At 35.0% G+C, this 23,854-nt stretch overlaps 1 protein-coding gene across 1 annotated transcript; it reads left to right on the top strand.

The window, feature by feature from the left end:
- Positions 1-3,775: 3,775 nt before the first annotated feature.
- On the top strand, positions 3,776-20,306 carry LOC138700292 (chitinase-3-like protein 1). The gene is made up of 11 exons (XM_069826803.1): positions 3,776-3,845; positions 5,105-5,178; positions 5,545-5,715; positions 7,659-7,759; positions 9,114-9,245; positions 12,105-12,232; positions 14,350-14,476; positions 14,572-14,757; positions 17,494-17,604; positions 18,533-18,673; positions 19,933-20,306. Exons 2-11 carry the CDS (start codon positions 5,115-5,117, stop codon positions 20,215-20,217), a joined length of 1,446 nt encoding a protein of 481 aa, XP_069682904.1. The 5' UTR covers positions 3,776-3,845; positions 5,105-5,114; the 3' UTR covers positions 20,218-20,306.
- Positions 20,307-23,854: the final 3,548 nt, after the last annotated feature.

Genomic DNA, 23,854 nt, shown 5'->3' with positions numbered 1-23,854 from the left:
TGGAGGGTTGCCTCTTCCGCTCTAATAGGACCGTTGAGGACTTTTTCCCTGTATCCCCGGAGGTGGGTCTTCACTTTATTCCCTGAAGAATAGGTGCCTCTTCCGCATACAAGTATCCGTTGAGGTCTTCACACTTAACCCTGTGCTGGGGACGTTTCCATCGGAGGCAGTCGCCCAATATGGGTCAGACACAGCTCGATGAGAGTTACCTTCGCTTCCCTCACCTCTTACCTGCAGGCGAGCTAGTTAAAAAGCTAGACTCCCCCGGAGGCCGTCTGGATCATTGGTACTGAGCACCTCCACCACGACAAGGTGGTAACTCCTGGGGTGAAGTATTTTGAAACTTAGAAAATTTGCAACGAAAAGTAGAAATAATTCTGTATATAATAATAATAATAATAATAATAATAATAATAATAATAATAATAAATTATAATAATATTAGGCATAGGCTACGGTGTATCTAGTTTCATTTGTCTAATTGAAAAAACAACATTTCTTATATTCTGATTGTTACTGAATGTCGAGAAATACTCAAATTTTTTAATAATTTGAGATTCTCAGAGTATATTTCGTCGGTAGCTACAATACAATAACACAGATTTTAACAAATTCACTCTCACATACTGGCTTCATATTTCTGTGGTGTTTGGTCAAAACATGATAATTAAGAAAAAAATGTTTTGAAATACAAGCATTTTTATTTTCACTTTTCCTATACAAATCATAATTATAGTTTACTTATAAATGTGAATGAAAATAAGCTAAGATTAGATGGAGATATCAAAGCTATACCAAACGAAAGAGAACTGTTTTATATAGCGCTGCGCTATCAGCTAAAATGGTCATTTTTGGAGTTATCATATTCTAACCAAACACCACAGATTTATGTAAGTATTTTCAACACTTAGAGTGCATCAGGAAGCTTAACATCACTCCTATGTTTCAGCTTCGTTATTAGCGTCTTACCTAACGAAAATCGTGATGATAATTTTATTATGATTGAAGTATATTTATACGGGCAACCTAAAATGCTCCCTACATTTAATTGCTAAAGATCTGTATGTTGCACAAATATAGTCTGAACGCAAGACTTTGATGAACCAAACAGACAAATTGTTAAAAGCAAAAAATGCCGTCCATCTTCAAGTGAGCCTGAGAAACGTAGAATAATAAAATACAAGTAGCGAGAGGGAACAGTTGTTTCCTTGTTTTGTAACAAACTGAAGTTTGTGATATCAAAAGTTGTTGCACATTTACAGATATTAAACTGCCTCATTTCGACTGATTAATGTTCTTTAGGACGAGTTGCGAGAGACTCTGAATAAAATACGTGGCTGGCTGGATGATGGGTCGTAAATGACTTTGTAGTTGTAGCGCATTTTCGTTTCTTGCGTTTGTTTTCTGGTTGGTTTTGTTTGGCTTGTTGTGGTCCACTTTTGCATAGTTATAGCCTGTATAATAATAATAATAATAATAATAATAATAATAATAATAATAATAATAATAATAATACCAACCAGAATGGAGGTATCGTGTGGTTAGCACGATGAGCCTCCCAGCCGTTATAGCTGGTTTGCGTAACTGGATTTCGTTACCTAGCGTATCACAATGCTGGGTGGGCACCGGTCCCATAGACTGGCCGAAATTTCATGAGAAAATTTCTTCCCCATGAGGACTCGAACCAGCGCGCATTCCGTAACGCGAGTCCTAGGTAGGATGCCTTAGACCACGACGCCACGGCACGAGATATAGTTACCTGTATATTTGATTATATTTCATAGTTATCTATGGTCACAGATGTCCATTTTGATGGATTGTGTTTGATTGTTGGCTAATTGTAATTGTTCATTTTGGTTAGTTATGGTTGATTTTTGACTGGTTGGTTGGTTGGTTGATTGATTGGTTGGTTGGTTGGTTGGTTGGTTGGTTGGTTGGTTGGTTGGATGATTGTAGTCTTCTGTTACATTTCGTTTACTTATAGTTGTTCTTTGATTGGTTGTGATTTACTTTAATTATTTTGCATACAGTAATTATTTCAGTCTATCAATTTGTAATTTTAAAATTTTTATGCATTATATATATATATATATATATATATATATATATATATATATATATATACTGGCAAATAATAAATAAAATGTTTAGTTATTTGTGCTTGTAATTTGGTTCGTTGTGCAATTGTGGTTACTTTTGGGTGATTGTTTTTTTTATTGGTTGCTTTTTATGAATTTTGATTGGATGTGTTTGGTTCTGATACAATTTTTTGTTGATTTTAGTTGATTGTTTCAATTTTATAAGTCGCAGTTCATTTTGGTTGTTTATTAATTGGTTGTCTTTCAGATCTTTCATTTATTGTGGTTGTTTTTGTTGGCTAGTTGATTGATTGTGTGTAGTTGGTCTTTTGTCATGAATTTTAATTGTCTGGTTGGATTCCAATGTTCAGTAGTTTAGCAATAAAATCATTTATTACCTTAAAACTTAATAGTGTTGATACCGTATAATATGTCAAACTGTTAATAGAGTATTCAAACACACTCTCGAATTTGTAGCGAGGAAAGTTTCTTGGGGTACTTCTTACTCTACATGCATCTCTCATCCTCATTCACAACTTAGGGAGTATGTTTTTATTTTAGTACGTTATTTTACGACTTTTTATCAACATCTTAGGTTATTTAGCGTCTGAATGAGATGAAGGTGATAATTTCGGTGAAATGAGTCCGTGGTCCAGCACCGAAAATTACCCACCATTTGTTCATATTGGGTTGAGGGAAAACCCCAACAAGGTAACTTGCCCTGACCGGGAATCGGACCCGGGCCATCTGGTTTTACAGCTAGAAGCGCTAACCGTTACTCCACACGTGTGGACTATGGAGTATATCATACAGACTTTCTCTTTCACCATTAAATATTTCATTAAGCTTAATGCAGATGAAAAAAGAAAACTTTTGTGTTTCATCCAGTAGGCCTATATGTATCGGTGTTATTTAGGCTTTATAAAGTAATGTAACTAATTTAATTAAGATACAAGTGCACCTTTATATGGCCGTTCTTTAATTAAATTATAATTTTTCAAATAATAATTTTAATTTTTAGGAATATAATCCAATTTATGAATATGAAATTTGAGGCTTCTATTTAATATTGTAGTTGTACTGCGGTGTAGGCCTATGTTTTAAATGTTACACTCGTATTTTGATAAATAAAGTTTCCAACTGTCTGGAACTATTCATAAATTTATTGTTCAGTGATATGTCGTTCGTGACCTTGACTGGGTATGTTAATGTTCGGAGATCTCCAAATGTCAGTTTTCACACCTCTTTGAACCATCTGAATAGACGGACCCTCCAAGGTTACTAATGGCATAGGTGTGTCTAGAGCTGGCATCAACAAGTACCAAAGAACAAGTTTGAAGACAACATAAAATTACATCTAAAACCATGGCACAATTTTAGTTCATTTAATATGTTATCAATTAACAAAAGCTTCTAATTATAATCCTGTTGGCTAATGCACTCCCGTATGGAACACTTCTCTCTACATAAAAGAGCATTTTCACACCATTTGTTGTTGACGTTAATATGAAGGTTATTAAATTTAGACTTTGTAAAGATGATTAATGTTCTGGTAATTAATTTTTTAGAAATTCAATTAAGATACAAGAAGCCACCTACACAAACAAACAATATATTATCTTCTACATGTCTTGTTTGACTGTAAAAAGCGTCAGAGATACGTATAATGGTATTTTCTCATACCATTACTACGCAAACCAGCAGGTCTATATAAAAGCAGACAACAGTTTCTGAGGTACCACCTTTCTTCTAGGACTGCTTCTTCAGGTAAGACTACAGTAGTTGTATATGTGTTTATAATTTAGGCTAAATGTCTCTAAATCGACGATTAAATTTCCTGAATACACTAGGAAGGTAAACATCTTTCGTGCATTGTAGGATGAAAATTGTCGATAGCGAATTTGGTTTATTTGAGGAATGCAGCTTCAACATTAAGTGGAACTGAGTTCAAATTCCAGCAAGGGTATACATTTTTTTTTTGTTGCCATTGAGATGCCCTATGTTGTCTTAGATGGAAGCTAGGAGTCTTTCTAACACTACTTCATGAGAATCTGACCATGTGTCGAAATTAACATCAGCCGTAAAACGCTAAAAATGCAATGCGCTATGGGTAAAACATCGAAGAAATAGCTATGTAAATTGTCGGTAAATAGGTACAAATTAATTCCAGAATTTCTAGTTTCATTAATCTGCTGACTGTAACCTTCTAGCAGGAATATAATACATAAACACTTACTATTATATCTAACATTTTTAGAAAATAATAGACTATCATTAAATTATTCGCTACTAAGACTAATATTAATTAGACCCAAATTCCCTGACTTCTTAATCCAAGAGATCAGAGTTAGATGATATTTAGTGAAAAATAGTAACAAAATAAACTTCCTCGTATACTAAGAATATTCTGATAATAATATTGTTTTCAGGACTTGCAATTTCGTCTAATTTCTTAAATTACTAATCATAATATTTATATACCAGGCGCAAAATTTATTTTCACACTCATGGCATCATTTGGGCCTCTTTCTGAGAAAGATGTAAAAGAATTTGTGATAATAAAATATACAACGTTTATATTTAAAGTTACAAATTTTGAATTATAACAATTTTGAACACAAGAAGATTAAGTTAAATTCAGTTTTAACACACACAAACTCCATGTAGGTTTTTTTTTTTTAAACCATAACAAGCTAATCGACTTTATTTTTGTGAAGAAGAGTATTGGTTGAACTTTTCTTGTTCCTGAAATTAAAGAAAACGACGTTCTTAAGATCTTTGTCTCCAAGTGAAAAAAAGGGAGAAGGGAAAAATCTTCTACTTATTGAGGCCATTACAAATGTCTAAATTTGCTTCAGTAGCCACTAGCATTTTACGAACAAATTCGACAAACTTATCGAGTATTAAATATGAGTATTAAATCCTATTTGTGGTAAATACCGAGAACTGAAAAAGTATTATGTTTTTTCATTGCAACTGTGTAGCCTATAATTTGCCAATTAATTATATATTTCTTTTATGCATAGTGACAACAAGATGAAGTGTTGGTTGCCCTTTCTAGCTGCACTCATAGCTGCAAGCTACGTGCAAGCAGACCCATGTAAGTAATAAACATTAATAATACGCATGAATACTGTATAAATGTCGTATCGAATTTTGTTCATATGCAAACACATGTTTGTCATTTAACACTGATTAGTGTAATATGTAGCTAATCGGCTATGTATGCAATGGAGGGGAAAAGGAACTGGCCACCCTACCACATTATCTCCTGACCTAGTTGCCTCATAAGCGGTGCCTTGTTGGTATCACGTGTGGGGTTCAGACCTGTCTTCGGACAGTTGACTAAACAACAAGTCAAGTTTCTTGATAACATAAAATTGCAATTAGATGTACAATTAAAATAGTGAACATATTAAAAAGGAAAAACCTTCTTCTATTAATAAAATGTATTTATATTATGCAGACAGAATTGTTTGCTACTATGGCAGCTGGGCTGTTTACCGACCTGGTGACGGCAAATTTGACGTAGAAAACATCGACCCTACACTTTGCACCCATCTTGTCTACACTTTCGTGGGTGTAGGTTATGATGGTGGAGTTTCAATTTTGGATTCTTGGAACGAAGTTGACAAGGGTGAGTATTAAATAATGCTATGCAGATAGCACACGCGGTATTACCTTCTCTCATTGCATTTGTGCACTATTCTAGTATATACGGAAATATTTTATCATATAATCAAGAGGTTCAGAAAATATAATTTCATATTCCTTTAAGATTGTTTAACCAAAATGCAACACTGTTACAGTATATAATCATAATAGTAATTTAGGCCCAAGAATATATAACAAATTTATATTTAAATATCCTAATCTTGTCAATTCTAATAGTTCTAGTGTTAAATTAAAAAAGTTATGTATGGATTTTATAAAAATTGAAAAATTGTAAATTTAAATTTATATACTATAATTGCATAGTAGACATAAGACAAATTGTATTGCATAATTATTAATTTCAATTCAGGAATCCGCCCCTGAGCAAGAGTATTACTCTTTCAGGGGCGAGCTAAAGTTTTTCGGTATATATTATATTTTTATGTTACAATTATTAGCAAAATAATAACTAAATAAATGAATATATCGGCAAAAATATAACGCTGAATTGTATGACTGTACTAACAATGGAGGGTTTTCATCAGGGCACGATGGAAAGTATTAATGTAGACTGAAAATGATGATGAAAGTCTCTCCTTTCGGAATTGCGTATTTGTGAAAATACATAAATTTTAAGAATCTGGATTGGATGTCCTTCTTACGCACAGCTTTTGGAGTTTTTTTCTGTATTGTACCCACATTTTTGCCAGGCATATATTAACATGTCTTTTAGAAAAGGAGAACAGAAATGAATGAAACTTTAATACAAAAACTCTGTCGTGAAGGTTAGTATCCTAATGTTCCATAATACATTTATACATGAAACAATCCTTCAGTCGTCGAACGACTAACTTGTACTGTCTGAAGAAATAGACTTCCAAATAGATGTGGTTTTGGGGGATAATTTCATTCTGAAGTGAAGTACCATGAACAGCATTTTCGACTTTCTCATTAGAAAATATATCACGAAAAAAACTGAAATAAACTCCTTAAAAAATGTACAGTAGTGGCAAAAAAACCGAAACGACCCCTCTAGATGATTTCAGAGCCTTGTTCACTCCAGAGCACGATAGACTAGTAAGTAAGACTTTCGTGGTTCGAATCCTGCCTGGCAAGGAAACTTTTTTTTGTTCCTTATTCAAATTTATTCCCAATACTTTTCGATTACTGGTAAAATTCATGTTCTGGGAACAATAAGTTAATTAAGTAGTAAAGTATCGTTGTAATCGAAAAGTATTCGGAATAAATTTGAATAAGGAACAAAAAAAGTTTCCTTCCCAGTCAGGTTCGAACCACGAAAGTTACCAGTCAATCGTGCTCTGAAGTGAACAAGGCTCTGAAATCAGCTACAAGGGTCTGTCCGGTTTTTTTTGCCACTACTCTAATTCAAACACTGCTGCGTATGGAAAATAGTGTCTGTTGTGTCAATGAGTGTGAAGAAGCAGCCATTATAAGATCCCTGTATTGTAAAAAAGATGCTGAATATTTCTTGATGAACCCGCATTATCTTGAGTGAATATAACAGATGAGTTTACCCTAAATAACATCCATTCGTCTTAAATGCAAATCTGAACATATTCCACTTCTAGATTTCTAACAGGGATAGAAGAAAGGACGAGTAGTTTCCTCGCCTCTAGTGCTCTCTGCAAGTAATTGTGCAAGAACGACATGCAATCCAGGTTTTTTAAATTAATGTATTTTCACAAATATGCAATTCCGAAAAGAGAGACCTTCATCATCATTTTCAGGAACCTCAAATCAGTCTACGTTAACACTTTCAGCCAAATTCATCGTGCCCTACTGAAAACCGTCCCTTGTAAGATTCACACAAATTTAAAAGTGTAAAAAATAAATACATAGTATGTATGCCTAATGCAGTTTTATCAGAGCATATTGCGTAGATTTATATGTATAATTTGTGTTCAGGTGCACTGAAACGTTTCAATGATTTGAGACAACTGAGCCCATCTACCAAAACTATGGTCGCTATTGGAGGATGGAATGCAGGCTCGTACAGTTTCTCTCAGGTAGGAAATCTTCTTCTAATTATATACGAGCAGCTATAAAATGTTTAGTAACGGGAAACTTTCTTTCTATTTAAATATATGAATTAATAATTCTTCATTTATATACTAGCAGTAATACGTAATAATTTATTCCTTTAATTATTTTCCTTCAAAAGTTCTATTCTTTGTCAGTGAAAAACTGGCAGTATACAAAATATAACTTAGAGTGGATCGGGGGAAGATGCTTGACTTTTTCTTTGATTGAAAATTTAAGATACAATTCATTTAGTTTTGAATTTCATATTGAAATATCAAACTTTGAGAGGTATTTTGAAACTATATTTTCGGTACAAAACGGAAAACATTAATTACATTGTTTATAGATACAGGTTTTCTTCTGCATCTTTCCCTGATAATCGGGTAAGATGGCAAATGCAATTAACACATTTACTGATTATGTATTTTACCTGAACATGGTTTGTTAAATGTATATAACAAAATTGACTTAATCAAAGCTCATGGACAATTTTTCACTCGTTTATCACTAACACAGTCATTGCACATATTTTATTGCCGTGTGCAGAACTCGTGAAATAACTTTTTGCACACAATGAATTCAATCCAGTATATTTTTCTGTCATCATCCTTTTTAGGCGGCGTTTAAGGGTACGGTAAGGAATTTCGTATGCTTGCGATGCTCTAAAACAGTTCATACCCTCTTTTATAACATGTTCCATCGCAAGTTGCAGACTGTCCTCAATCCAGTGACTTCTATCAGAGGATCTTACGTAATGTTTACACATTACCTGCAATAAAACAAAAAATAAAACTTTTGCAAAACGTTGCCATCTTGCCCCGAAAAAAAGTGATCATCTTCCCGAAGTATCGAGGTTAGATGCCTAGTGCTGTGACGCAGCCTCAGATGGCGAAACAAGGTCGTTGGTTGTTAACAATACAAAATTTAGAACCTTTACTACAATATCCATTACAAAGGTTTGAAAGTTATTACGAATTCAAGGATGTATTAAAGTTTTAACATACCTTTGCAATTATTTTATAGCAGAGAAATGAGCTGTCTTCTTACTTTTCTTCTTCTCACAACAAGAGCACGTGGCAGAATGAGTTAGCTTCCACTCTACAGACATTCAACTGTCTCACTGATCATGAAGACATGCGCGTGGCGTTCTCTCGTGGAAGAATGTGAAACTACAAAGAAATAAGCATCTTCCCCCGATTCACTCTAATTTTTCAATTGAACACAAAGATATTAAGAATGAAACTCTTGAGCAATTTTAATCACTAAAACCTAGTATGTAACTACAATGTAATAAACACTATTAGTTATTAAGTAAAAGTTAACTATATTCCTTCGTAGGTTGTGAACAGCGACAGTATGAGGGCGAAGTTTGTGGACAGCATAGTCAGCTTCGTGAAACAGTGGGGCTTTGATGGATTCGATTTAGATTGGGAATATCCCACACTGAGAGGAGGTGCACCAGAAGACAAAGTAAGCAAATGATTGTAATTATTATGTCATTGTTAAACCTCACAGGCTATTTTCAGACGTTAATATGTTACGACTATGACGAAGGAATGATACAAAGATAATGAAATGGAAATATGAAGTGCTTACAGATGATCTGTTACTTCCTGAACCACTAATACCATAAAATCTTCCCGAAATCAAACCATGGTCCTCTTTAAATGAAAAGCCAACAACTAATCGACTGAGCTACGACTGGGCACAAAAACAAATGAAAACACAAACCCTTCTAAAAGAAAACTTATAAATAGGAGTATTTTGTAAGACAAAAATATAAGAGACTTGAGGTATACGTGCTGTTTAAGGAAGAACGTAAAATACTTCAGGATAATATAGTTTGAGTTAATATAATTCGATTAAACCTAATGTACGTATGTCCGAAATAAGGTTGGAAAGTTATTGGTGGGCAAACTTTTAAATGGAGAGAGGCATTATAGACGTATTTCTACGTTTTAGAACATTGTGATATGATACATTTTTGAAAATGCCGTTCAAAATTGTTGTGTTGTTCTAATAAGTTTATTTCACAATTAAGCACAAACTCAGTAAGAAAATAAAATAATTACACAAGACAAATTACTAAGTTTTCCCTTCTTATGTATTCCATGAATTGTAAATTCATATCAGGTACTGGTACCGGTTCTCTGTCCGACATCAATTAAACACTTGACAGCTTACGAGTTTCAGATAATATCCGGTAAACAAGGGAGAACATACACCTAAATAGAACCCTTCGATTGGGAAAACGCCGTCTGTATTCCTTAACATCAGCCAATGCATTGCCACCACGAAATCAGCAAACAAAAAGTATGCCTGCATATTCATTATGCGAATACACGAATTAAATTTCAAGTGAACACGTATTCAGTTTTATGTGTTGCGCAGGAGTTGTAGTGTCCAGATGGTGCTGTGCGCAAAAGATCTGATGTAACACGTCAAGTACAGTACACGGAACCGCAAGACGTTACAGTATTTTCCACCTTAATTTCCCCCCAACCGTTAGATTTTTATTTTATTAGGTTATTTTACGACGCTTTATCATCAGCTTAGGTTATTTAGCGTCTGAATGAGATGAAGGTGATAATGCCAGTGAAATGGGTCCGGGGTCCAACACCGAAAGTTACCCAGCATTTGCTCCTATTGGGTTGAGGGAAAACCCCGGAAAAAACCTCAACCAGGTTAACTTGCCCCGAACGGAAATCGAACCCAGGCCACCTGGTTTCGCGGCTAGACGCTCTAACCGTTACTCCACAGGTGTGGACCCCAACCGTTAGACTTCGAACATAGGAATATCCGTTTAAATCAATGTAGGCTAACCCAATCTACGATTATACCACCCTGAAGTATTTTGCATTAATCCTGAGACACCCTGTACAGTTTAAAAAACTGAAGGGCTTAGTTCAAACTGGTTATCACTCATTTTTGTAATTATAAGAAAGATACAAAACTATTACAGAGATATGTTTTATTTTGTAGACACACACATAAGTTTTGGTCATTTAATTTCTTGTAAGTAACTGAAAATGAATAATAATAATTTAAGATTTGTTATAGATAATAATTTTTCTATTAAATTGAAAATAAGTTGGAGATTTTCCTTAGTTGATTAGTTTAGACTTCACTGTTAGTCATCTTCAGGACAGGGAGGCCGAAACTAGTCAAATAGCTAAATTTCCAACTTAGTTTCAATTTGACACAAACATTTTTTCTATAAAAATCTTCAGAGATAAAAGTCTTAAAAGTTTGTAATCAAGATATATAAACAATAGCCTACTTATTTAAATTGTCTACACTGCATCTTAAAAATTATTATGAACTTTCAAATGATCGGTTCTTGCACAGAACACCAAAAGAATTCAATTCTCAAGGACTGTAACTCAAGCAGGAATAGGAAAATTTGCTAAATTCTTGCATCGACTGAAGTAAGCCTGCTACCTTAGCAATACTTTAAAATGTACTCCAATTAAACGATCAGTTTTACAATGAATTCAATTATTACATTGCCCAACAGGTGTAATTTCTAAAGTTTAAATGTCTAATAGTATATTACGAAGCAAGATTGGTTCTTTTTTTTTTTTTTTTTTTTTTTTTTTTTTTTTTTTTTTTTTTTTTTTTTTTTACAAAATCGAGGAAAAGTTTGTAAAACGAGCAGAGTGAGTTTATCAATTTCCGATATTTTGTAATGCACTTCATAAACGTGTATTGTACAACATAGTTTGCACGATCATATTTTTTAAATTTCAAATAAAATATATTTTGCATTGAAGATTTTGGGCAATATTATTTCAAAGCCTTCGCAAAACTGCACTGTAATTTTAACTAAGTACTGGGTCTATTTCAGTATAGTTTTATGTTATGAAGAGTGGTTTCTCTAGCAATAAGTTTCTGTGTGGGAATTTTAACTTTCAAGGCCTAACAACACTAGTTGTAAATACAACAAAAAACACGATCGTGCCAAAAAATATATATTTTAATTTTACTTTTAATTCACTAAATATATAAAATATTCATAATAGTTTCATTAAACTATTATAAGTAAGTTTTATTTTTATTGAATAGTGCCATAATAATGAAGAACTAATCCTGAATACTGTACTTACTCAAAGTGTTATTTTTAAGACACTCAACTCACACACAACACTTTCTTATGTTGCAAAAAAAGAAATAGAGATATATTCAACAGCGGATCTTTTAATATTGTGACTAAACTACAAAATAAAATAAACAAACATTATTTACAAACGTAGTATTATTATACGTAGCACACATAATTTTATTAATGAAAGCATGAAAGAAATCTGTCAAATAAAAATATATTTTCAGGAAGGTTTCGCAAAACTGCTCCGTGAACTTCGACCTAAGATGGATGAAAATGGATACATTTTGTCAGCAGCTGTGTCTGCTGGAATAGCTACTATTGATCCTGCATATGATGTGCCAGCTCTTGCTGAGTAAGTTAGTTAACTCTGACGAATTTAGAAGCCAGTAAAAATGTACAAGTGAAACAACTATTCTAGATCTGTTATGATAATAAATATATATTCTGTTATTAATCTAAGTGTATGAAATTAAGTATTTCTTTAGACAATTCAAAATATTTATTTTCAATTACATAAAATTAGTTTGATATGTTATTTTATTTTATTATAAAATCGGCAATTTTTATTTATGGATAACTGTTACCTTAGTAACATTATAAAGCAATTTAATTGCTCTGTGAACTTTCTTATACGCTACAGATGATAGTTCAAGACTATTAATTTATGTAACTAGTGTATAATCTTTGTAATTATGGCACGAGTGAATGTTCAGCGCGTGAGTGTAAGCGAGCGCTCTAATTTTCACGAATGGTTATAATGAAGATTATACACGTGTTACATACAACGTTTTACGCTATTCTAGCATTAAAATATGTAAAGAAAAACTATTATAAATTTACGAAATGTAATGTTATAACATATAGAGACATGAGTACTGGATATGTATGTATGTATTTATTTACACTGCAAGTGGGCAAGCACCCGGTGGCAGTGGTATATACAATATTAACAATACACAGTTAAAATGATAAGCAATACACAATAAAATTTACAATACATAATAAAATTTACAACACATATACAATTTTATACACAATACAAGAAGAATACACAATACAATTTAACACAATAATAATAAAACATAAAATAAAACACCTAATTTTACAACACAACCTACATAATTATGTATAGGTCCTACATAATTTTCAATAGTCTTTCACTTTACTCTCATCTCATTCCCTGTAGTGGCACTATGACGCATTTCACTGACACTTTAGCACACATTTCACTGACACTCTGTAACACATTTCATTGACGCTATAAATTATCACTGATCGGAACTGTTCACTGCACTGTAAAACCATAACTTCACTGACTCACCTCGCTTCACTGATACAACAGTTCAAATAAGTCAAATAATTTGCATTCTTATGCATACTTATATGGCGTAATATATTGCATGCTTGCTAAGTAACCGTTTCTAAGACAATGTTATTTTCTTGTTGTTTTGAAGCTTTTTCTTACAAATACGCTGTATGAAATTTTGTTGTGAAGGCTATGATGACGTCATGAAATACTAGTTGCTAGGTAACCTTTTCTGGCACCAGTGCCAGAATTAGGATTTATAGCGTCATAACAAGCGAGTTTTAATTCTAGGATTGCATAAAAGATTTATTACCTAATAATATTTATTATTTATTACCTAATAATAATGTAGCAGGAAATGCCTGTTACTATTCGGTTGAGAAGTTTTTATCATCCAGTCTGCTGTCAAAAACTCTGAAAGTTACAATTTATAAAACAGTTATATTACCTGTCGTTCTGTATGGTTGTAAAACTTGGACTGTCACTTTGAGAGAAGAACACAGGTTAAGGGTGTTTGAGAATAAGGTGCTTAGGAAAATATTTGGGGCTAAGACGGATGAAGTTACAGGAGAATGGAGAAAGTTACACAACACAGAAGCGCACGCATTATATTCTTCACCTGACATAATTAGGAACATTAAATCCAGACGTTTGAGATAGGCAGGGCATGTAGTACGTATGGGAGAATCCAGGAATGCATATAGAGTGTTAGTTGGGAGGCCGGAGGGAAAAAGACCTTTAGGGAGGCCGAGACGTAAATGGGAAGATAATATTAAAATGGATTTGAGGGAGGTGGGATATGACGACACAGAATGAATTAATCTTGCTCAGGATAGGGACCAATGGCGGGCTTATGTGAGGGCGGCAATGAACTTCCGGGTTACTTAAAAGCCAGTAAGTAATAATGTAGCAAAGACTAAACTGAAACTAACTTTTCACTCATTTGTATGTTTTAATCTTTGTTAAACTCATTTTCGTAATATGAAGCATGAAACTAAATGCAACTGTATATATTTTTTAGCACCGGTATCTTAACTTCATAATGCGTGCATGCTGTGATTATAGAAAACAGAGAATTATAACTTTAACATAAGCATAAAACTGAACTACATTTATCTTAAGAAAATATAGCACACACCTGTTTATTAAAACTACTCTTCAAGGTACTTGCACTTCATCAACGTCATGTCTTACGATCTGCACGGCTCATGGGAAACCGTGACAGGAGAAAATGCTCCTCTGTACCCCGGATCTACCGACACCACTGAGAGCGCTCGCACACTGAATGTGGTAAGCATTAATATCGTCCAAGAAAATAGAGAAAATACTTAAGTTACTCCTACTTTTCAAAGTTAATTTACGGTTTTTTATAATTCTGTTTCCAGGACACCGCTATTAAATACTGGATTTCGAAAGGCGCTCCTGCAAACAAGCTGAATGTTGGAATGGGAACTTATGGCCGTAGTTTCACCTTGGCAAGCACTTCCAATACTGGCGTTGGAGCTCCCACCACTGGGCCTGGACAAGCTGGACCTTACACCCGTGAAGGTGGCACCCTTGGATACAATGAGGTAGGCCTATTAATCAACTTATCTAGTACGTCATAAGTTTTCAGTTTACACCAATCAAATTATAATATTTCATAGTAAGAAATCACGATACACTTTGAGCTTATTGGCTTTCCAGAACACAGAACCAGACTGAAATACCTAACAGTTTAAACATGATTTTGGTGAATAAAATGGTGTTGCTGCAGGTATTTTGTGGGACTTTTATTTATTTTGTCCTCAATTCATCAATTTTCTATTTATCATAATCACTACCATCACTACTTCCATTGCCACTAACACCATCATCAGTATCGCCAATATCATTACCAACATCATCAATATCATCATCATCATCATCAACAGCATCCTTACGAACATATCACCATCATCTTAGAGTCGTCAAATAGTCGTAATCATCTCCATTAACACTGTGTCATAACTGACGATTTTGACACCAGCACCAATAATTATATAAATTCTATGGTTTAAATTGGACTTTTCGCGCATTTTTGCAAGCAGTTTTGGTCTAGGACAAACTCTTGTCACTGAAGTATCTATGTCTGCATTGAAGGGATCTATAAAAATCCTAAGAACCAACTCTGCATTTATATAGATTCATCTCTTTGCTATGGCGATCTGCTCACTTAAGTTGGGTCTTGCAACTAGTGCTAAACAGACGACTGTGATCACCCAATAGCTAATAGATAGTAGGAAATTCTATGTTTCTTCTGGAATTACTGGTGTTTTGTTTAGTCTTTTCCAATTATTTCTAATCGTGCTATTTATTATTCTTTTTCTTCTCCATTGTTTTATTTTTATTTTTTCCATTACAACAACAATTTTATGGAAAGCTTTGTCTTCTATGCAGCCTTCACTTGGAGGAAGCTGAATAAAATTTATTCGAAATAATATAAAAAAGAAGTAACGATTTTTCGAATGTTGAATATACGTACTAGGCAATTTTTAATGGCCGCGTAGAATGCAGTTCTCATTATTTTGTTCACGTGAACATGAAGATAAAATCTAAAATCTGAAACGTTGGTGTGAACCTAGTACTACCTCGAATATAACAACACGGTCTGAAGTTTTCAGATGTTATATATAGGAAAATAAAAATATCTGAATGTAATGCAACATACATTTTGAAAAACTTTTTCACGTTTTCACTTCCAAACTTTAGAAAACAAATATTTTGGTTATTTCTTTGTCTTTATTATCATCTTTTATTATTATTATTATTATTATTATTATTATTATTATTATTATTATTATCTTTCTCTTTCTATCGCCCCATCTTCTGGACTGGAACAGAATTCTTCTCCAGACTGATAATTCTTCCACAAAACGTAATCTTCACTGTTATCCATGTTATTAGAAGAAATACAGCACTCTTTTAGTCCGTACATACGGTGTATATAAAGTATCCAGGTAGACAAATTCTATGGATAAGGAGGGCTAGTTCTATGTTAATACAAGTACGGTTTTTCGGGCGCGAGTTCGATTTCCGCTTGGGCTGATTACCTGGTTTGGCTTTTTCTGAGGTTTTCCCCAACCGTAAGGCAAATGTTAGGTAATCCTCGGCCGCATCTCGCCAAACACCATCTCGTTATGACCAATCGCATCGACGTTAAATAACCTAGCAATTGAATCAGGGTCGTTAAATAACAAACTTAAGAATTATATACATGAAATATAATATTACTTTCTTCCAATCTTTTCATACTCGTTATTTTCATCTGTTTGAAGTTCAAGTCGCTAATCAGATATGAAATCCCTATAACGTTACAGTGCTGGCTGGTGAAACTGACCTCGTTCTCATAAAACGATTATAATAAAACGTATGACGGCGGCGTCGTGGAATGATGTAACAGAAATAATAATTTCCTTACAAATGAAGGGATCAGAAGCAAAGGAGTATAAGTGTACTTAAATTATTTGTGAGAAAACGTGGTTGAAAGTACTTAAGATTTCGTAAATTCCGTGAAATTTTTTATTTAAATTTTAGTATGGGAAGTGGTTAAAAGATGTATCCCTTTGTCACTAAAATTTGAAATGTTTTAGCTTGTTCTCGATGCACTTAATTCATGTTTTTAGAAATGTCAATTGTACCCCTTTGTTTCTGACCCTCTCAAATGACTTCTAGAGAACTCGGAGGTTCATTGCCTCCCTTACATAAGCCAGCCATGGGTCCCTATCCTGAGCAAGATTAATCCAGTCCCACCATCATATCCCACTTCCCTCAAATCCATTTTAATATTATCCTCCCATCTACGTCTCGGACTCCCCAAAGGCCTTTTTCCCCTCAGGTCTACAAACTACACTCCATATGCATTTCAGAATTCATCCATACGTGCTGCATGCTCTGTACATCTGGATTTAATGTTCCTAATTATGTCAGGTGAAGAATACAATGCGTGCAGTTCTGTATTCTGTAACTTTCTCCATTTTCCTGCAACTTCATCCCTCTTAGCCCCAAACATTTCTTAAGCACCTTATTCTCAAACACCTTAAACCTCTGTTCCTCTCTCAAAGTGAGAATCCACGGAAGAATACTTCAACAAAACAAGAACCAAACAAAACAGGCATTTGTCTCGGAGTAATTTTAAACCGGGTCTCCCCTTCGGAAAACCTTTCAGCTAACTGTGTGCCAGTCTGTTCCTCCACTTAAGAATTAATTTCACTTCTTGATTATCTCTCTAAAGTCTGCCATCATACAATTAATATATTATTAACTTTTAATATATGTCTTTTCTGCAGATCTGCGTCAATAATTGGCCAGAGCACTGGAACGAGGAGCAGCAAGTGCCCTATGCCGTCAGTGGAAACCAGTGGGTTGGCTACGACAACGTCAAGTCCATTCAAATCAAGGTAAAAGAACTGTTGAACATCTTCCAACATCCTTGAAATCAGGTATCATTTTAATATATTCCTCTAGCACCTACATTCGATCTTAAATTTTTCTATAATATCCAATATTCTTAATATAAATTTCTTGAAGTTCTCGTGTAAAATATCCCAAGTACTATTGTTTCAATATTCCAGATATTTAGGCTATGAAGTAATATAATAATTGTACTATAGTTCTCTCATAAACTGCAGAACTGTTTTAAATCTCACACAAGAATACGGAGAGACGAAAACAATTACCTCTTAGAGAAGTATAAAATGTGTTCTACAAATTAGCTAATAGAAATTTTTGGTCCACCTTGTGGAGTAACGGTCAGTATGTTTGACCCGGGTTCAAATCCTGGTTGGGACAAGTTACCTGGTTAAGGTTTATACAGGGGTTTTTCCCTAAACCCATTAAGAACAAATGCTGGGTAACTTGCGATGGACTCTGGACTCATTTAGCTGGCATTATTACCTTCATCTCATTCAGACGCTACATAACCACAGCGCGAAAGATACCTAGATAAAAAAAATAGCGCCCTATATAACAACACTTGGAAAAATACAGTAGAACCTACAATATATAATTTGAATAATTTATCATGCAAGAAAGAAAAGTAAAATAAACACCAGGTATCATATTTCTATAAATTGTTCATAAGGTAATAATTCAATTCTTATCTTGCATATTGTGTGAGAAGAAAATAATTATATATTTTTATATTTGTGTTTACACATAAACCGTATTTTCCTCAATTGTAACTTTGATGAGGATATAAAGAAAATAATTTCTTGTTAACCAAAACACGATCACCCAATCTCTCTTCAATTTATTAGAAATATTCTGTTTCACAACAGACATACGATAGTGGAATCTGTCTTCAAATTTGTAATTTCTTCTCCGCAGTCTCAATACGTCAAGGACAACGGACTTGGAGGAGCTATGATTTGGAGTGTGGAGACTGACGACTTCCTCGGCAAATGCGGTCAGGGAAAGAATCCACTGCTCAATACAATCAAATCCACTCTTAATGGTGACGGTCCACAGGTTAGTCTACTTCTATTTCCTTTTTTTTTCGTTTGCTTTAGTCTTTCTCTATTTCTGTCTTCATTCATTTGTACATTTGAAGAATGCCCTAGAGCCAACTCCTGGATCTCCTCTAAAAAGTATCTTTCGTCCTCGGAATACATCAATGCCATCAAGATGTCTTGCAACGTCACCGCAGTGAGATATGTCCCTGGCAGAACCTTTAGTACTACCCGTTGTCGCCATCCCGACTGCAGCGAGACTGAAACACTTGGCCACGTACTGGGGTTCTGAAAGAATGGACAGCTACTGCTTAATAACAGACACCATCGTCCCCCTTCAGTAATTGCCCACCTGCTAAGAAACAGAGGATGGGAAGTACATGAGGAGATTCATTGTGTGTCTGAAGATGATTCTCATAGAAGAGTCCATATAATTGCCATCAATAGAAGAACTCAGAAAGCGATGGTCTTAGATCCTACGATTTGCTTTGAACGACACACGAATCAAGCACTGCAGATAAATGATGACAAGCGAGCTAAGTATGTACCTTGTCTTCCATACCTCAGTGAAAGATATGGCATTTCGCTTTACAACTGGGATGATACAGGCTTACTATTTGGAGCGAGGGGTTGTTTACCAAAATTTACATGTAATATCCTTAAATCCTTTAAAATTCCCTTTTATGAGGTTCAGAAGATTGTAATGGAAATTCTGAAGGCCTCTCTTCAAATTCTACACTATCATCTATATGTTAACACGTAAATTTTTGTTTTAATGTACAGATCGAATCATTATTTTGGTCGTTTCAATTCCCTTTATCTTTTATGTTTGTTAATTCCGGATCCCAGTGATCAACCTCACTTGAGGACGTATGATTTGAAATAAATCTTAGTAGTACTTTCTTTTTTCTTTGGTTCTTATTTTATTCTTTTTTTTATTGTTTTTTGCTTCCTTCATTCAAACAAGTTTCGTCTTTCTATCTTTTACTTCCAAATTTCCTTCTTATTTTCTTTCTTTCTTTTCTCTCTGTCCTTCTTTCATTTATTTATTTATTTATTTATTATTCTTGTTTCTTTTACTCGTTTTAATTTCCTTTATCAATTCCTTTAATTATTTGTTTTAATTATTTATGACTTTAATTCGATTTCTTCCTTTCATTCACCGACTTATCTATTTACAATACCGGTATATCGTTCTAACTGTGCTTTCTACACCATAGTTTCAGGTAAACACAGTATTAAAATTGAGATAATAAAATGGGTATTTCTCTGTTACAGCCCGACACAACCACAGATTCAGGTGAAACAAAACCAACAGATCCCAATCCAGATACAACGACGACAACGACAACGACGACGACGACAACAACAACAGTTGGTCCTCCACCAAGTGGAATATGCACCACAACTGGCTACGTGAGGGACCCCGACAACTGCCAGATCTTTTACTACTGCTCAGTTGTTGATGGACACTATGAAGCCACCCAGTTCTCTTGCGGCGCTGGCACGGTCTTCGATCCCTCAATTAATGGCTGTAACTATGCCAGTGAAGTCCAATGCTAAATCCACGACGATATAATAAGAGTATCAATTAATTGGAAACTATTTTCACTAAGAAATGTAATGGGAAAATAAAGATCTTAAACTTTTAAGCAGGTTTATTTTTATTATTGTAATATATAACACTGACATACTGTTGATGAATTGGCTATATTGCCAGCAGCTATGCCAGGCATTAGGTTCAAATGGAATTCACTGTGTTGTGGATAATGTTTGCGTGTAATACACACAATTCCACTGTCAACTTTCCATAATTTACATATCATTCACGGCAGGGTTGCCAGATTCTCTCAGTAGGAATCCAGAACAGGTGATGACACCACAGTCTAGTATATACAGTCACGAAGCTTGAGTTGTGAGGGTGCTAGGAACAATAGGCTGTGCTGGTACTATTTCTCATTGTCTGTAATGAGGCGATATTAGCGATCCTAGTGGTAAGCAACTATCTATGGATGCATATTTACTACGTATTTAGCTTCATGACTGTATATATTAGACTGTGATGACACTGTGCTCCTACCTTAACGTGACAACACATTTGAATTACCGATAATTCAATTTGCAATATAACTGATGTTATTCGTTTTATGCATTTCAGTAAGTTTACAGAGTGTAAACTTTTAATTTTGTTACATGTTTTCCTATATTATGAAATTTCCTTTGAATTATTGATGAAGTCTGGAAAAATAATGTCATATTACACCCTGTTCTTGCCTCTGACTGAGATTCTGGCTCTTATGCACATCTAATAGCCTATCAGGCAGTACATCTCACTTGACAATTTGTGTCAGAGGAAGAACAATTGTTTGTATGCATCTGAAGTTTGATTAGCGTAATATGTAGCTAATCGGTGATGTATGCAATGGATGGGGAAAGAAACTGGCCATCCTACACCATTATCTCCTGGTCTATTGCCTCATAATTAGTGCCTTGTATCACTTATGAGGTTCAGACCTGCCTTCGGACAGTTGACTAAACAACAACACCCTGTTCCATTTAGAAGAAATGCATGATACAGTGTTTAAATCCTATCTATAATAAATCAACTTCCAAAGAGATTAAAAAATAAAGAAACTCTATATTACCTCATTCATTCATTCACTCATAGTGTTCTGCCCAAGGGCAGGTCTTTCACTGCAAACCCAGCATTCTCCAATCTCTCCTATTTTCTGCCTTCCTCTTTGTCTCCTCATATGATCCATATAACTCAATGTCTTCCATCATCTGATATCTTCTTCTGCCACGAACTCTTCTCCCGTTCACCATTCCTTCCAGTTCATTCTTCAGAAGTCAGTTTATTCTCAACCAGTGACCCAGCCAATTCCTTTTCCACTTTCTGATCAGTTTCAGCATCATTCTTTCTTCACCCACTCTTTCCAACACACCTTCCTTTGTTATTCTGTCTGTCTATTTCACACGCTACATCCTTCTCCATATCCACATGTCAAATGCTTATAGTCGCTTCTTTTCACTTCGTCGTAATGTCCATGTTTCTGCCCCTTACAATGGTACACTCCATACAAAGCATTTCACTAGTCTCTTCCTTAGTTCGTTCTCCAGAGGTCCGCAGAAGATGCTCCCTTTTCTATTAAAACCTTCCTTGGCCATTGCTATTCTCCTTTTGACTTCTTGGCAGCAGCTTATGTTACTGCTTATAGTGCATCCCACTTATTTGAAGCTGTCCACTTGCTCTACTGTCTCATTTAGAATTCGCAAGTTTATCTTCTTTATTTTTCTTCCTATGACCATGATCTTCGTCTTGTTGGTATCTATAATACCTTATACATATTAATAATATTATCGTTTTTATTTCAATACACCTGGATAGAAGGCCCAGGTGGCATTGACGATGATGTTGAATAAAGGTTGGAAAGGCTCTTGAAAAAGTGAAGAACGAATTTTAAAAACAATTCATAGAAATGAGCAAAAATGGTATTTCTTCAACTTTCTGACATTCCTGGACAAATGTACCTCAATCCAGGACACATAACGCGCCATTAAAATCCAGAACAAGCCCGGGAAATACAGGACGTCTGGCAACCCTATCACAGACTGCAAAGGGAAACTTCTGCATTGCATATTCTCAAATACTAATTCTATTAAATTTCTGCAGAGAAATATTCCACGGTAACAATAATAAGAAATTGCAACAAACAACGTCGAACCTTGAAGTATCATGCCATACCTCAGTCAATCAAGTATGTCTAGTGAAACCAGTCGAGTCGAAGAGAGTCAAGTTAGTCTGTCAACCAAGTCAATTAATATTTAAGGAGAAAAATTCGCTCCGGCGCCGGGGATCGAACCCGGGTCCTTGGTTCTACGTACCAAGCGCTCTAACCACTGAGCTACGCCGAATTCTATCCACAGAACCGGACCGAACCCCTCTCCTTCGTTGTTTCCCTTTTGGCCTGACTCCAAGTTAGGCATACATGTTGACGCATATATTCAATGTCAACTGCCATTGAAGTATCGATAATATTCAGTCAGTCAGTCAGTGAAACAATCGAGTCAGTCAATAAAATCAGCTAATTAGACAGTCAAACCAGTCAATCAATCAATGAAACTAGTTCTAGTCGTTCACATTGGTACAGAACATTCGTCATAAAGCCCCAGAAAGAGGTCAATGGGCGACAAGTCGGGTGACCTAGGTGGCCAGGTAAAGGTTCTCCTTGTTGCTGAAAAACCGATCCTGGAGGAGTTCATCAACAACAAAAGTTCTGCACATGTCCAGATATACATTCCCTTTGATTGTCGCCTCGATGAAGGAGAATGGTCCAATGATGGAATGTTGTACTCAATGGTGCCAGGCTTGTTTCCACGATAAACATTAGTGCGCATGCGCATGAGCATGCAACTGTTTTTAAACCATTGGTGCATAAACTTAGACAGTTTGTCAGATGTAAATCAAAACAATATCTTCATCTGAACTGTGAACTGTTTGGATGATCGCACTGACACTTTTACTGCAGATTTTCTTGTTAAGATTGAGAATTTTCTAATTGGTGGTTTGAATGACGATGATAAGAAACTAGAAGAAATTCTCTCAATTTATGGAGATGACTTGGACAAGTAGAGGCTACTTTTATACAAGAACGTGTTGTTAGATATTGCAAGATCAAAACTGCACCACATCACAGATTTTCAGGCCTCCTTCTTGCAGTACTGCCTTTAACTGTGTTGTCACGTGTGGTTTGTGATATATAACATTGTTCCTTTAATGTACAGTAGAACTCCGCTAGTCCGAATTAATTGGGATCAGAGCCTGTTCGGAATATTGAAATTTCAGACTAAGCAAGAGATAGGAATGCAAGCACGGAAACCATACCTTACTACCTCCTTCACTCTTCACTGCCCACTGCTTTGTTCAGTTTCCACGTTTGTGAAATGTTGGTGTGACATTCTCGCTTTCCACCAGAAGAAGCTGACAGACTATCGTCATAGTATAAAAACCAAGGACTAATTCGTTCTTTAATGATAAAGTAAGTTGTACTGTATATTGTACAGTAGTGACAAAAAAACCGCAACGATCCTTGTAGCTGATTTCAGATCCTTGTTCACTCCAGAGCGTCGGTGCATATTCCTTGGACCCAAAACCACCTGTGCAGTTCAACAACAGACACGCAGCTGGTTACTGTTTTCG

The sequence above is a fragment of the Periplaneta americana genome, chromosome 5, assembly GCF_040183065.1.
Source record: "Periplaneta americana isolate PAMFEO1 chromosome 5, P.americana_PAMFEO1_priV1, whole genome shotgun sequence".
NCBI classification, from domain to species: Eukaryota; Metazoa; Arthropoda; class Insecta; order Blattodea; family Blattidae; genus Periplaneta; species Periplaneta americana.
Note: the sequence above shows the minus strand (reverse complement) of the source record. Positions and strands in the feature narration are given on the sequence as shown.